Source organism: Trichechus manatus, unplaced genomic scaffold (assembly GCF_000243295.1).
Source record: "Trichechus manatus latirostris isolate Lorelei unplaced genomic scaffold, TriManLat1.0 scaffold00127, whole genome shotgun sequence".
Taxonomy (NCBI): Eukaryota; Metazoa; Chordata; class Mammalia; order Sirenia; family Trichechidae; genus Trichechus; species Trichechus manatus.
Window position 1 is genome coordinate 7,373,721 of NW_004444063.1, and position 19,988 is coordinate 7,393,708.

At 39.3% G+C, this 19,988-nt stretch overlaps 1 protein-coding gene across 5 annotated transcripts in view; it reads left to right on the top strand.

Annotated features, from left to right (window-relative positions):
• Positions 1-19,988, top strand: part of RAPGEF6 (Rap guanine nucleotide exchange factor 6) — a 266,914-nt gene that overhangs the window by 33,201 nt on the left and 213,725 nt on the right. For all 5 annotated transcript variants that reach the window (XM_004384759.2, XM_023739016.1, XM_023739009.1 and 2 more), the window contains exons 2-3: positions 13,018-13,088; positions 15,250-15,306. In XM_004384759.2, coding sequence (XP_004384816.1) covers positions 13,018-13,088; positions 15,250-15,306 — 128 coding nt within the window. The remainder of the gene's footprint in view (positions 1-13,017; positions 13,089-15,249; positions 15,307-19,988) is intronic.

Genomic DNA, 19,988 nt, shown 5'->3' on the forward strand with positions numbered 1-19,988 from the left:
AAAAAACTGCCACAAGGTGATGTTGAAAATCTGAACAGACCCATAACAAGAGAAGAGATTGAAAAGGTAATTTAAAAAACTCCCAACAACAGCAACAAAAAAAAGCCCTGGCCCAGATGGCTTCACTGGAGAATTCTACCAAACATACAGAGAAGAGCTTATACCAGTACTACTCAAACTATTTCACAACATAGAAAAGGAAGAGACCCGTCCGAATTCATTCTGTGAAGCCAGCAGAACCCTGATACCAAAACCAGGCAAAGATGCCACATAAAAAGAAAATTACAGACCAATATCTCTCATGAATATAGATGCAAAAATTCTCAACAAAATTCTTGCCAACAGAATTCAGCATCATATCAAAAAACTCCACCACGACCAAGTAGGATTCATACTGGCTGTGCAAGGTTGGTTCAACATTAGAAAATCAATCAGTGTAATCCACCACATAAATAAAACGAAAGAAAAGAATCACATGATCATCTCAGTTGATGCAGAGAAGGCATTCAGCAAAGTCCAACCCCCATTCTGACAAAAACTCTCAATAAAATAGGTATAGAAGGGAAGTTTCTCAACATAATAAAGGGCATCTGTGCAAAACCAATGGCCAACATCATTCTTAATGGAGAGAGGCTAAAAACATTCCCCTTGAGAACAAGAACAAGATGAGGATGCCCTTTATCACCACTCCTATTTAAGATTGTGCTGGAAGTCCTAGCTACAGCAGTAAGGCAAATAAAGAAATAAAGGACATCCAAATTGGTAATGAAGAAGTTAAACTGTCCCTGTTTGCGGATGTTACGATATTATACATAGAAAACCCTAAAGACTCCATGAGAAAGCTACTGGAACTAATAGAAAGATTCAGCAGAGTAGCAGGATACAAGATAAACATACAAAAATCTGTTGGCTTCCTCTACACCAATAAAGAGAACGATGAAAAGGAAATCAGGAAAACAATACCATTTATAATAGCCCTTGGGGGGACAAAAAAACAATTTAGGAATAAATCTAACCAGGGATGTAAAAGACCTATACAAAGAAAACTATAAAACACTACTGCAAGAAACCAGAAGAGATTTACGTAAATGGAAGAACATACCCTGTTCATGGGTAGGTAGGCTCAACATTGTGAAAATGACAATTCTGTCCAAAGCAATTTATAAATACAATGCAATCCCAATCCAAATACCAACAACATTCTTTAAAGAGATGGAGAAACTAATCATTAACTTTATGTCGAAAGGGAAGAAGCCCCAGATAAGTAAAGCACTATTGAAGAAGAAGAATAAAGTAGGAGGACTCGCAGTACCTGGGCTTAGAACCTGCTGTACATCTGCGGTAGTCAAAACAGCCTGGTACTGGTACAACGACAGATACATTGACCACTGGAACAGAATTGAGAACCCAGATGTAAATCCATCCACCTCCGGTCACCTGATCTTCGACAAGGGCCCAAAGTCCATCAAATGAGGAACAGACAGTCTTTTTAACAAATGGTGCTGGCAAAACTGGGCGTCCATCTGCAAAAAAATGAAACAGGGCCCATACCTCACACCATATACAAAAACTAATTCAAAGTGGATCAAAGACCTAAATATAAAGCCAAAAGCTATAAAGTTCATAGAAGAAAAAAATGAATCAACGCTAGAGGTCCTAATGCACGGCATTAACACGATACAAACCATAACCAACAACACACAAACTCCAGAAGATAAGCTAGATAACCGGGATTTTCTAAAAATTAAACACTTATACTCATGAAAAGACTTCACCAAAAGATAAAAAGAGAACCTACATACTGGGAAAAAATTTTGGACATTACAAGTCAGAGGTCTAATCTTTAAAATCTACAAGAAAATCCAACACCTTTAAAACAAAAAGACAAAGAATCCTATTAAAAAATAGGCAAAGGAAATGAACAGACACTTCACCAAAGAAGACATTCCAGCAGCCAACAGACAATGAGAAAATGCTCAGGATCACTAGCCATTAGAAAAATGCAAATCAAAACCACAGTGAGATACCATCTCACCCTGCATTATTGGCATGAATCAAAGAAACTGGAAATAACGAATGTTGGAGAGGCTGCAAGGAGATCAGAACTCTTATGCACTGCTGGTGGGAATGCAAAATGATACAACCATTTTGGAAAATGATATGGCACTTCCTTACAAAGCTAGAAATAGAAATACCATACGATCCAGGAATCCCACTCCTAGGAATATATCCTAGAGAAATAAGAGCTGTCACATGAATAGACATATGCACACCCATGTTCTTTGTAGCATTGTTCAAAGTAGCAAAAAGATGAATGGATAAACAAACTGTGGTACATACACACAGTGGAGTATTATGCAACGATAAAGAACAATGATGAATCTGCAAAGCATCTCATTACATGGATGAAAATGGAGGACTTTATGCTGAGTGAAGCAAGTCAATCACAAAAGGACAAATAATTGTATGAGACCACTACTGTAAAAACTCATGAAAAGGTTTACATACCAAAAAAAAACAATCTTTGATGGTTACAAGGGATGGAAGGGTTGGGAGGGGCAAATACTAAATAGACAATGGATAAGTAGTAACTTTGGTGAAAGGTAAGACAGTTCACAACACTGTGGAAGCCAGCACAGCTTGTACAGGGAAAGGTCATGGAAGCTCCATAGACACATCCAGACTCTCTGAGGGACCGAATTGCTAGGTGGAGGGCTGTGGGAACCATGGTCTCAGGGAGTATCTAGCTCAATTGACATAACAGTTTATAAAGACGATGTTCTACATTCTACCTTGGTGAGTAGCATCTGAGGTCTTAAAAGCCTGTGAGCAGCCATCTAAGATACTCCACTGGTCTCACCCCACTCCACTGGGCTCACCCCTTCGAGAGCGTGGGAGAATGAAGAAAACAAGATACAAGGGAAAGATTAGTCCAAAGGACTAATGGACTACATCTACCATGGCCTCCACCAGACTGAGTCCAGTACAACCAGATGGTACCTGGCTACCACCACTGACTGCTCTGACAGGGATCACAACAGAGGGTCCCAGACAGAGCTGGAGAAAAATGTAGAACAAAATTCTAACACACACACACAAAAAAAGCCAGACTTACTGGCCTGACAGAGACTGTAAAAACCCTGAGAGTATGGTCCCCAGACACCCTTTTAGCTCACTAATAAAGTCACTCCTGATCACCCTTCACCCAAAGATTAGAAAGCCCTATAAAACAAAATGAGACTAATGGGGCACAACCGCCCAGGGACAGGGACTAGAAGGCAGGAGGGAACAGGAAAGCTGGTAATAGGGAACCCGAGGTCGAGAAGGGAGAGTGTTGACATGTCATGGGGTTGTTAACCAATGTCATAAACAAACCAATGTGTGTACTAACTATTTATTGAGAAACTATTTGTTCTGTAAACCTTCATCTAAAGTACAATTAAAAAAAAGTAAAAAAAAGATTTACTGCCTTGGAAACCCTATGGGGCAGTTCTACTCTGCCCTGTAGGGTCGCTATGAGCCGCAGTCGACTCAAGGGCGGTGGGTTTGGTTTGGGGTTTTGTATCGGCCTCTCCATGTGGCCATGATAGATTACATCATGCCTTCTTAGGCTAGTCAACATCAGGCCCCCAGGTGGTCTCTGTTGGTCTTCTCAGCTCCCACTCATTAGCCTTAGATGTGGTCCAGCTCTTAGGAACCAAGATCGAAGGCCAGATTTCTTTTCACCAGGTGACCCATCACCTCACAGTACTAGAGATTGCGAATTTTGCCTTCTTATGTGCTGGATATTTTTGTATTCCTGCAAATATTCTAGAACTTTTTTCTGCATTTAAGTAACTTGCAAGCAGTTTTATCCTTTCAGGTTTTACTTTTTAAGCTATGTTACCAGCACCAGAGTAGCATTCAGTCTAGGGTTAATTTTGCTGCAGTACTGAGTCTAAAGGCTTCTAAGTGTTAATCTCAATGCATTGTGAAATATGAAGTTTTTTCATTCTGGCTGGGGGAACAGGAACTCTGCCTATCTGTCAGGTTCGGGTGTTTCCCCCTCTAATCCCCTCTAATAGTGAACGTCGGCACTATTGACATTTGGGCCAGATAATTCTTTTCTCGTGGACGTGGGGGGTAGGGGGGGAGCGGCTGGTCCTGTGCATTATACGATGACCTGTGCATTATAGCAACATCCCTAGCTTCTACCTACTAAATGCCAGTGGCATCCTCCTAGATTGTGACAATCAAAAATATCTTCAAACATTGCATGTCACCAGGGAGGCAAAATTGATTCAGGTTGAGGACTAAGGCTCTAATCCCTTCAGGTGGTTTTTTTTTTTTTTCTGACCTCAGATGTTTTCTTCACATGCTTGATCAGTACGCAGCTGAATACTCAAGAGGATCCCTCTGTAGGCTTTTGGAGCATACTTCCTCTCTATGTAGCTCTCTGTCCTCTCCTGCTCTGCAAACCCTAGGCACCTTGTACTCCTCAGACTCCCAGCTCCATCTCCTCAGCTCAGGATATCACCAGGCAGTAAGGTGGGATAATCATATATATCACTTCATTTACTTCTCTTCTTCCAGGGATCACTGTAGTTTGTTTCCTGACATCCAGTGCCTTGAAAAATGTTTCATAATTTGTCTTGAATTTTAGTTGTTTCAGGCAGGAGGATAAGTCCAGTCTTTCTTATTCCATCTTTTTTTTTTTCTTTTTTAAATCTTATAAATTTGTCTTTTGTGTGTGTGCTTTAGATGAAGGGTTACAGAGCAAATTAGTTTCTCATTAAACAGTGAATACACATATTGCTTTGTGACATTGGCTGCCAACCCCGTGACTTGTCAATATTCTTCCCTTATCTACGTTGGGTTCCCCATTTCCATTGGTCCAGCTTTCCTGCCCCCTCCTGCCTTCTCGTCCTTGCCCCTGGGCTGGTATGCCCATTTAGTTCTCCTATACATGGTTGAACTATGTGTATTATTGTTTGTTTTATGTTCCTATCTAATCTTTGGCTGAAGGGTGAACCTCAGGAGTAACTTCAGTACCAACTTAAAAGGGTTTCTGGGGACCACACTCTCGGGGTTTCTCCAGTCTCTGTCAGACCAGTAAGTCTGGTCTTTTTTTGTGAGTTAGAATTTTGTTCTATATTTTTCTCCATTTCTGTCCAAGACCCTCTACTGTGATCCCTGTCAGAGCAGTTGGTGGTGGTAGCCGGGCACCATCTATTTGTGCTGGACTCAGTCTGGTAGAGGCTGTGATAGTTGTGGTCCATTAATCCTTCAGGCTAATGTTTCCCTTGTGTCTTTGGTTTTCTTCATTTTTCATTGCTCCAGATGGGGTGAGACCAGTGGAGTATCTTAGATAGCTGCTCTCAAGCTTTTAAGACCCTAGATGCTACTCACCAACGTAGGATGTATAACATTTTCTTTATAAACTGTGTTGTGCCGATTGAGCTAGATGTCCCCTGAGACTATCTCTTGACTTAAAGCTGAAGTCCCAACAGTTTGTCTTTTCCTTTGGAGGGGATGTTCTGATATGCCCCTGACCATCATACTCCTGAAAACTTCACTAAAGTGTCAGATCTTTGAATCTTCATAGGATTTATTTCTCACCTTCTGGAGTACCTGTTTACCAAGGGTTCTTGTGTACCAAGGAGTTCTTGGGTGGCACAGAAGTGCTCAACTACTAGCTGAAAGGTTGACAGTTCGAACCCATCCAGAGGCACCTTGGATGACAGGCCTGGCAGTCTGCTTCCAGAAGGTCACGGCCTTAAAAACCGTATGGAGGACATTTCTACCCTGACACACATAGTGTCACCTTGAGTCAGAATTGATTGGACAGCAATAACTACTACTGTACCAGCCACCTCTTGTTCATTCTCTCCATTCAGCAAGATGACATCTATGTAATGCATCAGGATGTCTAGATGTCTTCAGGCTATATTATGACAGGGAGTGGGCAGTAAAATAGCCCTAAGGCAAAACTGTAAGTTAATATTATCCCATGTGATGCAAACTGTTTCTGATCTTCTAATTAGATTGGAAAATAATGCATTTGCCAAATCAGTACCTGAGGCTTAATTAATCTGCTCTAGCAGCAGTATTATTTGTGACTGAAACTGTGAATCTGGGCTAAAATTTGGTTAATTCTGTGGTAGTCTACAGTTATTTTTTAGGATTCATCTGCTTCCTGCAGATGAAATTAAATGGAAATATGATAGGGACCATCACCCCTGCATCGTTTATGTCGTTATTGGTGGCACTGGTCTGTGCTGTACTTTGCTCCTCTAGATGTGATTTGTATGTGTGTCTGTCCGTCTGTGTTTATTGATACATGTTACAACATGGATGAAAACATGCTGAATGAAATGTCAGTTACAAAAGGACAAATACTGTATGATCCCACTTACATGAGGTAGGGAAACATATAGAAACCAAAGGTTATTATTGGTTACTAGAGGTAGGAGGGAGGGGGAAAGGGAGTTTTTTATATATGTTGTTGTTAGGTGCCGTCAGGTCTGTTCTGACTCATAGCAACCCTATGCACAACAGAAGGAAATACTACCCGGTCCTCCACCATCCTCACAGTCGTCATTATGCTTGAGCCCATTGTTGGAGCCACCATGTCAGTCCATCTCGTTGAGGGTCTTCCTCTTTTTCACTGACCCTCTACTTTACCAAGCATGATGTCCTTCTCTAGGGACTGATCCTTCCTGATAACATGTCCAAAGTGTGTGAGATGACGTCTCATCATCCTTGCTTCTAAGAGCATTCTGGTTGTACTTCTTCCAAGACAGATTTGTTTGTTCTTTTGGCAGTCCATGGTATATTTAATATTCTTTGCCAACACCATGTTCAAATGCATCAGTTCTTCTTTGGTCTTCCTCATTCATTGCCTAGCTTTCACATACATATGAGGCAATTGAAAACACCATGACTTGGGTCAGGCGCACCTTAGTCTTCAAGGTAACATCTTTGATTTTTAACACTTTAAAGAGGTCTCTTACATTAGACTTGCCCAATGCAATGTGTCATTTGATTTCTTCACTGCTGCTTCCGTGGGTATTGATTGTGCATCCAATAAAATGAAGTCCTTGACAAATTCAGTATTTTGTCTGTTTATCATGATGTTGCTGATTGTTCCAGTTGTGAGGATTTTTGTTTTCTTATGTTGAGGTATAATCCATACTGAAGGCCGTAGTCTTTGATCTTCATCAAGAAGTGTTTCAAGTCCTCTTCACTTTCAGCAAGCAAGGTTGTGTCATCTGCCAGTCGCAGGTTGTTAATGAGTCTTGCTCCAGTCCTGTTACTACATTCTTCATATAGTCCAGCTTCTCCGATTATTTGCTCAGCATACAGACTGAATAAGAATGGTGAAAGGGCACAACTCTGATGCTCACTTTTCCTGACTTTAAACCACGTAGTATCCCCTTGTTCTGTTTGAACCACTGCCTCTTGATCTGTGCACAGGTTCCTCATGAGCACAATTAAATGTTCTGGAATTCCCATTCTTCACAGTGTTATCCATAATTTTTTGTGATCCACGCGGTTGAGTGCATGTGCATAATCAATAAAACACAGATAAACATCTTTCTGGCATTTTCTGCTTTCAGCCAGGATCCATCTGATATCAGCAGTGATATCCCTCATTCCATATCCTCTTCTGAATCCAGCTTGAATTTCTGGGAGTTCACTGTTGATGTACTGCTGCAACTGCTTTTGAATGATCTTCAGCAAAATTTTACTTATGTGTGATATTAATGATAACTGTTCGATAATTTCTGCATTCAGTTGGATCACTTTTCATTTGGAATAGGCATAGATATGGATCTCTTTGGTTGGTTGCCCAAGTAGCTGTCTGCCAAATTTCTTGGCAGAGACGAATGAGTACTTGCAACGCTGCATCTGTTTGTTGAAACATCTCAGTTGGTATTCTGTCAATTCCTGGAGCCTTGTTTTTCGCCAGTGTCTTCAGTGCAGCTTGGACTTTTTCCTTCAGTACCATCAGTTCTTGATCGTATGCTGCCTCCTGAAATGGTTGAACGTCAACCAATTCTTTTTGGTACAGTGACTGTGTATTCCTCCCATTTTCTTTTGATACTTCCAGTGTTGTTCGGTATTTTGCCCATAGAATCCTTCACTGTTGCAGCTGGAGGCTTGAATTTTTTCTTCAGTTTTTTAAACTTCAGAAATGCTGAGCATGTTCTTCCCTTTTGGTTTTCTAACTCAAGGTCTTTGCACATGTCATTATAATACTTTACTTTGTGTTCTCGAGGCACCCTTTGAAATCTTCTGTTCAACTCTTTTATGTCATCGTTTCTGTTGCTCACTGTAGCTACTTGACGTTCAAGAGCAAGTTTCAGAGTGTCTTCTGACATTCATTTTGATCTTTTCTTTCTTTCGTGTCTTTTTAATGACCTCTTGCTTTCTTCCTGTATGATGTCCTTGATATCTTTCCACAGCTCATCTGGTCCTCGGTCACTAGTGTTCAGTGTGTCAGATCTATTCTTGAGAGGGTCTCTAAATTTATGTGGGATATACTCGTGGACTTGTTCTAATTTTCTTCAGCTTCAACTTGAACTTGCGTACGAGCAGTTGGCCCCTGCCTTGTTCTGAATGATGATGTTGAGCTTTTCCATCGTCTCTCCACAAATGTAGTTGATTTCATTCCTGTGTATTCCATCCAGCGAGGTCCACATATATAGTCACTGTTTATGTTGAAAAAGGTATTTGCAGTGAAGGAAGTCGTTGGTCTTGCAAAATTCTATCATGCCATCTTGCAATCTCTGGCATCATTTCTATCACCAATGCCATATTTTCAAACTACCAATCGTTCTTTGTTTCCAACTTTCGCATTCCAATCACCAGTAATTATCAGTGCATCCTGATTGCATGTTCTATCAATTTCAGACTGCAGAAGTTGGTAAAAATCTTCAATTTCTTCGTCTTTGGCCTTAGTGGTTGGTGCGTAAATTTGAATAATAGTCATATTAACTGGTCTTCCTTGTAGGTGTATGGATATTATTCTATCACTGACATCGTTGTACTTCGGGATAGATCTTGAAATGTTCTTTTTGACAATGAATGCAATACCGTTCCTCTTCAGTTTGTCATTCCTGGCATAGTAGACCATGTGATCATCTTGATTCAAAATGGCCAATACCAGTCCATTTCAGCTCACGAATGCACAGGAAATCGATGTTTATACATTCCATTTCATTTTTGACAATTTCCAGCTTTCCCTGATTCATACTTCGTACATTCCACGGTTTTGATTAGTAATGGATGTTTGCAGTTATTTCTTCTCATTTTGAGTCATGCCACATTAGCAAATTAAGGTCCCGAAAACTGGACTCCATCGACATCATTAAGGTGGACTCCACTTTGAGGAGGCAGCTCTGTTCCAGTTGCCTTTTAGTGCTTTCCCACCTGAGGGGCTCATCTTCCCGCACTGTATCAGACAGTGTTCTGCTGCTATTCATAGGGTTTTCACTGGTTAATTTTTTTCAGAAGTAGACTGCCAGGTCCTTCTTCCTAGTTTGACTTGGTCTGGAAGCTCAGCTGAAGCCTATCCACCGTAGGTGACCGTGCTGGTATTTGGATACCGGTGGCACAGCTTCCAATGTAACAACACGCAAGCCCTCACAGTATGACAGACTGACAAACAAATACAGATAGCATAATATGTATAACATATATATAACATTTATGCATATGTATTTGTAAAAACATTTACCAATTCAACAGTTTTTACATGTACATTTTTAGTAATGCTGATTACATTCATCATTTTATGCAACCATCACCACTATACTTTTCCAAATTATTTCACCACCATAAGATTAATTTGGTATCCCCTAAGCAATGACTCCCTTTCCCCCTCCTTCCTACCCCTTGTACAATAATGAATGTTAGTCTCTATATGTTTATCTATTTCACATAAGTGGGATCAGTTTGTGACTGGCATTTCACTCAGCATAATGTTTTCAAGATTTATCCATGTTCTAACATGTATCTGGACTTCATTTCTTTTTATGGCTGAGTATGCATATCCATTGAGTCTTGTATGCATATACCACACTTTGTTCATCCCTTCATCTGTTGATGAACATTTAGGTTGTTCCTACATTTTGGATGTTGTGAATAGTGCTATAAAGATAGCACTATTTCTGTTTCCATTTCTGCCTTCAATTCTTTTGGGTATATACCTCGGATTGGGATTGCTAGAGTAATATGGTATTTCTGTGTTTAACTTTTTGAGGATCCACAAGCTATTTTCCACAGTGGCTATACCATTTTGCATTCCCACCAGCAGTGGATGAGGGTTTCAATTTCTGCACATCTTTGCCAGTTATTTTCTGTTTTGTTGATCATAGCCATTTTAGAGGGGTTGTAGTGGTATCTCATTGAGGTTTTGATTTGCATCTCCCTAATGACTAATGGGAGACCTAGGTGGTGCAAATGGTTAAACGTTTGACTACTAGCTGAAAGGTTGGTGGTTCAAAATGACCCAGAGGTGCCTCGGAAGACAGGCCTGGCAATACGCTTCTGAAAGGTCACAGCCTTGAAAACCCTATGGAACAGTTCTACCCTGCATACATGGGGTCACCATGAGTTGGAATCAGCTTGAGGGCAACTAACAACAACAATGTTGTGCATCTTTTCTTGAGCTTGTTGGCCATTTGTATATCTATCCTCTTTGGTGAATTGTCTGTTCAAGAACTTTGCCCATTTTTTTGATTGGGTTGTCTTTTTTTTGTGCAATACTTATTTTCAATTGCTATCATGTTCTGGGAGCCCTGGTGGCACAGTGGTTAAGAGCTTGGCTGCTAAGCCAAAGGTTGGCAGTTTGAATCTACCAGTCACTCCTTGGAAACCCTGTGGGGCAGTTCTGCTCTGTCCTATAGGGTCCCTATGAGTTGGAATTGACTCCACAGCAGTGGGGTTTTCTTTTGTTTTTTTTATCATGTTCTGAGGGATGAGGTAGTTTCAGAGGTTTTCACTTGGATTTTCCTACTATAGGAGCCCTGGCGTCACAGCAGGTAAAGCAAAAGATCAGCGGTTCGAACCCATTAGCCACTCCGTGGGAGAAAGATGTGGCAGTCTGCTTCCATAAAGATTTACAGCCTTGGAAACCCTATGGGGCAGTTCTTCTCTGTATAGGGTTGCTATGAGTCAGAATCGACTTGACTTGACAGCAGTGGGTTTTGGTTTTTCCTGTTATGAGAGCTTCCACCATACAGACCATGGAATCATTGTGAGGATTATTCTAACTGCCAAATATATAAATTCGAATTATATACTTGGGGAGTGGGGACTGTCCACTGTCCCACTGGGCTCACTTGTGAGCTGACTTTTGCAAGGACACTATTTATTACCTCTGTTCAGCAGGTTTTGCCTGAATGGTTGGTTCTTTGGCTCCACACAGCTCAACTAGGATCATTCTCTTGGTTCCATTCAGCTGGTGTGGGCTAGTTTAAGGAGGTTTCACTGACACATCTGGTGCCATGGTGCTAGTCCATGTGACCATTTTTACTCCATTAGGCTAGCTTGGGCTTCCTTACAAGATTGGTGGTCGTCCCAGGATACTTGGACCTCAGAAGTCACACAGCATCAGTTCTACCATGTTCTCTTGGTCAAAAACAAATCACAGGACCAACCCAGATCCAAGGGCAGGTCTCATTGCAAAAGAACATAAGGGATAAGATATTGTTGCAGCCATCTTTGGAAACACAACTGACCATATCACTACTTCATCTGCTTTCTATCCTCCAAATTTTTGTAGATCTTTCTCATTTGTTTTTTTTTGTGTGTGTGTGTGGTTTTTTTTTTTTTTTTTTCGTTTAAGCTATTATCCTTTTTATATAAATGCTTAAAAATCTTATTTTAGTAAGAATTTAGCAGAGATACAAGTTTGGTTTTTCATGGTTAATTGGCAGTCGTGTCTTAGTCACTTCATGTTGTCTTGTTGGTCACCTGGAAAGCAAGTTGTGTTTAGTTTCTTTTTTTCTTCTCTGCTGTCTTCTGATAATTCTTTCTGCCAGTTGCATGTCAGTGGGGGAGGATAGTGCGTTGGAGTGATCTGCTCTGGGTATAGGCAGTAAGGATTCTTTTTTTGTGGAGAATTTAAGCCTGTCTGCTTTTCTTTATCACTCAGCACCAACGATTTTAAATAACGTCAGTGGTAAAATAACTGCTTTATCTCAGAGTGGACTGCTTTCACATAACTCGTTTTGCTATGCCGCTGCTCTTTGCTGAGGTTACTATACTGTGTCATCCTGGGCTGTTTTATACCTGGTTATCTGAATAAGGACTAGAGAAAGAGTCTCTGCCTCTTTCACAGAGTGCACATAGGATTTTCCCATCACAGGTCTTTTTTGTTTAATGGTTGTTGTTGTTAGTTGCTGTTGATTCGATTCTGACTCATGGTGACCCCATGTGTGCAGAGTAGAACTACTCCATAGGCTTTTGCCTTTCTGAAGCATATTGCCAGGTCTGTCTTCTGAGGTGCATGTGGGTGGGTTCCAGCTGCCATGGACTGGTAGTTGAATGCTTAACTGTTTGCACTGCCCAGGGATTCCTTTGTTTAATGGTAGATCATATCATTTAGGTCTCTACAGATCATATTTTAAGGAGAATTTTGACAAACTGGGTCATCCCCAGAAAAGTAAGCCAGGATGCAGAAAGATCTGGAGCCTGCAAATACTGAGAATATGTAATCTGGAAAACAAAATGAGACTTAAATGACAACATGGTAATTATTTTCAAATATTTGAAAATGACTAAAGAGGATAAGGTTGGATCTGTTTAGAAATGGAGTAGACTTTCGTATGAAATGAGTTTTTGGCATTGTTTGAGTAGAGGCCATCAGCAGTGTTGTTCCTGTTAAGTGAGGGAGCTCTTTTCTGCCTTTTTCTCTTCACAGTTACTGCTCTGTCCTAATGGTTATTTGCTTGAGATCATACTTGTGGGGTATGATTATATTTTAAAATGTATATTTGAAAAATAATTTTAAACTTTTCTGTTCCGCAGGACTTAAATGCTATTTATTCTTATCTTCACGGAATGGAGATATTATCAAATCTCAGGGAACATCAGCTTAGGTAAGTGTGGTGCTGTGTTTAAGAGCATGTGCTCTGAAATTATTCAGTCATTCACCAAATATTTGTTGAGCACCTCTTATATTTGCCTTACTGTTTGTGGTGCTTGGGATAAACATACATTTTGATCCCTGCTTTCCTGGAGTTTATATTCTGGTGGTAGTGATTTTGAAATTGGGGGAAATACAAGAAAAACTATGTATGATATACCATAATGATAAGTACTGAGAATACAGTTAAGCATGATGATGTGAAATAAACTAATTGGGTAGGACTTGACTTTGGATAGTCAGTGAAGGCCTCTCAGAGAAGTAACTTTTGAGTAGAGACCTGAATAACAGGAAGGAGCCAACCATGCCAAAAAAGAGCTTTTGTGGCTAGAGCATAGTGAGAGGAGAGGTAGAGCATGGTGGAAGTTAAGTTTGGATAGGTAATCACAGGGACCAAATTACTTAGGGACTTTTGTAAGAGTAGGAAAAGGAATTTGTGTTTTCATTACAGTATTTCTTAGCCATGGGACCTTGAGCAAGTCTTTAACATCTGAGCTTCATTTTGCCCTCCATAAAATAGGGATAATAACAGTATCTTCTTTGCAATGTTTTGACAATTAAATGAGATTGTCTAGAGTAAAGCACAGTGGTCACCACATAAATGCTCAGAATATGCTAGTGAGTTTTTAGGTACATGTGAAAAACAAAACTCTTGTTTTCTTTTTGTAGTTTGTATTGATGTTTAACATGTCAACTGCTTAAGATGGGCATGGTATGTTACATTAAAGTAGAAGGAACAGGACCCTTGAATGGCACAGGGCTCTCATGGACAAAACCTGTCAACTTAATGAGCCTTGTCTTAGGCTGGGTTCTCTAGAGAAACAAAACCAGTAACGTGTATAAATATATACAGAGAGAGATTTATATCAAGGAAACAGCTCATGCAGTTGTAGAGGCTAGAACATCCCAAGTCCATGGATCAGAGTAGAGGCCTCTCCCAATTCACACAGCCACAGAAGCTGGCAAGCCCAAGATCGGCAGGTCAGAGAGCAGGGCTCCTGCTCACAGGCTCTGAAGGTCAATGAATTCCAGGATCGGCAGGCAAAACCACAAGGTTTCTCCTGATTCACGTAGCTTCAGGGGCTGGCGAACCCAAGATCAGCAGGTCAGAGAGCAAGGTTCCTCTCACAGGCTGTGAAGATCGATGAATCCCAACTTTGGCAGATAAGCTGACAGCTCAAGTCCCAAGAACCGGAGGTGAGATGACAGGAGGCAGCCGCAGGATCCAGAGTGAGCAAAAAGCCAGAATGTCTGCTTATATACAGATGCAGGCCACACCCTCAAGGAAACTCCCTTTCCACTGATTGGCTACTCACAGCATATTCAGCAATGGGAGTGATCACATATAAACACTGAGAATCATGGCCCAGCCAAGTTGACACACGATCTTAACCGTCACAAGCCTTATTTTCTCTTCTATAAATTGAGGTATCCTCCCTGCTTATCTCAAGTCACTGTGATTACACTTTGGAGTGGTTTAACACAGTAAGAGTTGTAACTTTGTATAAAATTTTAATTAATGCATGTTCTTCTTTTACAACCAGCTCATCCATCACTTTTCCTTGCTGTTCTTTAAGTTTCTGGTTATCACCAGATTGTTAAAGTATAGTTGTTTGAGATTTATTTTCTGTTTTCTTGTGTATAATCAAAGATAATTCAGTGTTGGTGTATGTCAAACCACTATAGAGAAGAAAACTAAAAACTAGAGCATTTAGTATACTAATTTAGGTATGTGAAAGAGGTTTTCTTTTTACTTTAAGTGTTTTTAAATGCAAGCCAATATATTAGATTTTTATGTGTGTGCATATCAATTCCAGTACCTGTACTTCACACTAAGGATTTAGTAGTGAATAAGACAAATTTTAAATTTTATATTTTGATAATCAACATTATTTGGTGTGAATTGACACGTTTTATAATATGCATAATTAAGTTGTTGCCAATTAATACTATCTTATTGCTGTTTTGAAATTATTGCATTTTATGTGTGTTTTTAAACCCTGGTAGTTCAGTGAAAATTTGGTGGTTAAGTCTGGTCATATTTGCAACAGGATTTTTAAAACACCATTTATTAAAATAATCTTCACAAAATTTTACTTGTTTTTATATGTTAGACTGATGTCTGCAAGAGCACGATACGAAAGATATAGTGGCAATCAAATTCTGTTTTGGTAAGTATTTCCATAATTAGCTTAACTTTCTGACCTTTGTTTAAATTTTTACTTTTAGCAGTGAAAATCATTTCATTCTGGAACAATTTTTGTAGAGCAGATTGTAGTATATTAAATAAACTGAAGTATAACATACATAGAGTGTATAGATATTAAGTATATAGTTAAGTGAATTTTAATAAATATATATACCTGAATAAGTATTGGAGTCCTGGTGGCTCAGTGGTTAAGAGCTTGGCTGCCAGCCAAAGGGTCGGCAGTTTGGATCTACCAGACACTCCTTGGAAACGTTATGGGGCAGTTCTGTGTCCTATAGAGTCACTATGAGTCGAAGTCAACTCAGTGGCAATGGGTTTGTTTTTTTTGATTTGATGTAACTATTAGCCATATGAAAATATAGAACATACTGTCTCTCTAGAAGACTTCAGTCTACTCTCTTCTGGAAAGGTAATCATAGTTTTGACTTCTGTCACCATAGATTAGTTTTGCCTCTTTTTCAACTTCATATACATGGAATCTTTTGGCCAGGCTTTTTTTTTTCACTTGGTAAATGTTTAAGATTCTTCCATGTTTTTACACTCATTCTCTTTCACTGCCGTATAATATATGAAAATACCACAATTCATTTATCCATTTCACTGTTAATGGATACTTGGGTTGTTTCCAGTTTTTTACTATGATGAAGAATAAGGTTTTTATTAACATTTTGTCTTTGTGCCCTATTTACTCATTCATGTTGGGCGTCTATCTAGAAATAAGATTACTAGAAATGTGCGTGTTCAGATTTAGGGGATACTGACAGTTTTATAAAGTAGTTGTACCAGTTTCAGTAACCAACAGCAGTGTGTTTGGTAAATTCCAGATGGTCCACATCTTTGACAACCCTCAGTGTTGTCACGTTTTTTTTGTTTGTTTGCTTGATTTGAATTTTAGCTGCCCTGCTGATTAGGTATTTCATTATATTACCTCATTATGATTTTATTTTATACTTCTGTGTTATAAAAACGGCTTGGGGGCAGTGTCTGACCTCCTCCACCCCCACAAGAGGGAAGGAGAACCAACATCAGCAGCACAAGACTGCCTCGCATGAGGTGGAGGCCAGACATGCCTCCTCTCTCTGCCATCTTTACCAATTCTGACACCAACTGCCCCTCCCACAGCACTCTCTCATTGCGATGCCACACAGCACTCAAAGACCATACTCAGAATTATGCGGTTTATTACGGTTCAGGCTCAGGAACACTCAGCATACAGTTTTCATCAGGACAACCTCTTCCCAACCGTGCTCACAGGCACGCCTCTCCCCGGCCCTAGGCCTCTCCCCAGAGGCACTCAGCTTTCTCGGTGGGCTTCTTATACTGCCACTGCTTCTCACTGTCTACAGGGTTACGGCTTGCTCTCTCTCTCGGTCTGCTGCTTCCAGGAGCTTCTCACTGGACAAACTCTGCTTATGTCTGTTTTTCCTTGGTGATGGTAGGATCCTGCTCTCTGTTCTGGAATGGGCTCTCTTATAAGGCACAACTGACCAATCCCCTTGGTAGGCCACAAATACCCTATCACACAGTCCTGCCCAGTCACCTGGGTGGGTGTTACAAGACCAAGGCTACAAAGGCCACACACAAAAGTAATTAATCACAGCATACCTGTTTACTAATGATGCTGAATGATTTTCATTAACTATTTTAGGTAGCCTCTTTTATGAAATCTCTTAAGTTTTTGACCATTTTTTAAATTGGGCTATCTGTCTTATTTTTATTGATTTGTAGAAATTTTTAATGAATTCTGTATCCAAGTTGTTTCTTAAGTATATGTTTTGCAAATATTATCTTCCACTGTATGGCTTGCCTTTTCACTCTAATGGCATCTTTTGAGGATGAGAAATCTCTAACAGACTTAATTTGTGCTTTGAATAGTGCTTTTTGTGTCCTGGTTTGTTTGTTTTTTTTTTTTAATCTTACCCTTCTTCAAGATTTTAAAGATATTCTTCTGTTCTTCTAAAAGTTTTGATGTTTCACTTTTCAAACTTAGATCTGTAATTCATCTTGGAATTGATTTTTGTTTATGGTGTTAAGTAGGATTTAAGATTAGTTTGTCTTAATTTAAAAAATATTTGTTAATTCATTTAAAAATTACAGTAATTAGCCCATTACATGTTAACATAAATAATATATTTTATGAAAAATAAGCACATTTTCCAACACAAGAAAATTTAATTATATATTTGTAAATCTAATGTCTGGTTCACGTTAGTTGGATTCTTATGTCTTCTATATCATCTGTTTTGTTATGCTTTTTTGGATATGACCTAACACAGATATGAAGCTGGAAAAGTGAGGAGTATTTTGGTAGCCTTTTCAAATAATTGGATATTCTTCTCTGATACGACACCAAACCTTGACAGATTTCTTAAAGATTTGTTGTAATGTGGAATCTGAATGCTTGTACTCTGTTGCATTAAAACCATGGTGTATCTTGTGCTTTGAATGCATCATTCACTTACCTGTGCATGATTTTATAGCATCAGGCATTGGTCATTCAGAAAGTATTGGTGTAGTGAGTTATGTAGTTCCTCCAAATTTTGACACATCTTATTGTGCATTATCAAAAAAAAAAAAAAACAACACATTTGTTAAGATGACCACCAATTACATCAGAAAAGTTTAGGGAAGTGTTTTGTCTTAGTTATCTAGTGCTGCTATCACAGAAATACCACAAGCAGATGGCTTTAACAAAGAGAAATTTATTCTCTCACAGTCTAGGAGGCTACAAGTCCAAATTCAGGGCGCCAGCTCCAGGGGAAGGCGTTCTCTCTCTGTCAGCTCTGGGCAAAGGTCCTTGTCATCAGTCTTCCCCTGGTTGAGTTTCTCACTCCAGGGACCCTGGGTCCAAAGGATGTGCTATGCTCCTGGTGCTTCTTTCTTGGTGATATGAGGTCCCCATGTCTGTCTGCTCACTTCTCTCTTTTATATCTCAAAAGAGGTTGGCTCGAGACACAATCTGATCTTGTAGACTGAATCCTGCCTCATTAACATAACTGTAACTCATCATGTCTTCATCAGCATCATAGAGATAGGATTTACAACACACAGGAAGATCACTTCAGATGACAGAATGGTGGCAGTCATACAATACTGGGAATCATGGCCTAACCAAATTGATACACATGTTTTTGGGGGACACATTTCAGTGCATGACATGTGAAGCTTACAATAGTGGATACAAGTTTTCTAAAATTCTAGTTTTTGATTGAAAGCTTGAGTTTTATCATTGGTAAGATTTATTATTTACTCCTATGAATATCCACTTGTCCTAGCACTATTAGAAAAACATTTTTTCCCCTGCTGTACTGCAATGTCCCTTTTGTTTTAAAGTGACCGTGTGTATAAATGTGTCTCTTTCTGCTCTCTTTATTTGTTCATTGATCTATTTATCTTATCTTTGTGCCAGTACTGCTCTGTCTTATTACTCTAGCTGTATATTTTCATGTCTTGTAGCATATGTCTTCTAATTAGGTTTGTTCTTTAAGATTGTCATTGCTATTAGTATTGCTTGCTTTTCTATATAAATTCTACAATCAGCTAGTCAATTTCCACACACATGCACACTCAAGAAAACCTGTTGTTTGGCTGTGGGCTTTGGATTAGGATAGCATTAAATCTATAAATCAGTTCCAAGAGAGTTGACATCTTTATAATATTGAATCTTTCAATCTGTGAACGTGTATATTCTTCTATTTATTTAGTCTTCTTTAGTTCTTCACAATAATATTTAGAATGATATTTTTACTGCGTATAGAATTCTAGGCTGACAGTATTTTTCTTTGTCACTTTATATAGATGTCATTTTTTTGTGTTCTGGCTTCTATTATTTATAGTGAAGCGTCAGTAACTGGTGTTATTGTTACTCCTTTGCAGGCAAATTTTTTTTCCTCTGGCTGCTTCTGAGATTTTTCTCTTTCTTTTTGTTTTCAGCAGTTGTGTCTAGTGGTCGTGGGTGTGCTTTTCTTTGGATTTATTCTTTTTGGGGTATGAAGACTGTTACGAATTAAATCGTGTCCCCCAAAAATAGGTGTTGTAAATCCTGACCTCTATGCCTGTGGTTATAATCTCATTTGGGAATGGATTGTTTTTTTATGTTAATGAAACAGAATTAGTATAGGGTATGTCTTAAATCAGTCTTTTTTGAAATATAAAAAAAAGATTAAAAAAGCAGATGAGACAAGCAGAGATGGGGGAAGATAGATGCCAAGCCACGTGAAGATTGCCCAGGAACAGAAGCTTAGCAGAGACAAGGACTTCCCTTAAGAGCTGGCAAAGAGAGAAAGCTTTCCCCTAGAGCTGGCACCCTGACTTTGAACTTGTAGCCACCTAAACTGTGAGAAAATCAATTTCTGTTTTTTAAAGCCACCCACTTGTGGTATTTTCTGTTATAGCAGCACTAGACAATTAAGACATAGACCTTTTTAATTTCTGATCTTTCATCAGTTTTGGAATATTCTCAGCAAGTATTTCATTCATTGCATCTTTCCTATTTTCTCTCCGTTTCTGAGATTCCAATTACACTCAAATTATTTCTTTTCACTTTGTCCCATGTTTCCTTTATGCTGTTTTCCATCCTTTTTTCTATTGTTCAGTCTGTATATTTTCTACTAACGTATTTGTGAAGTCCAGTCTTCTCCTGTT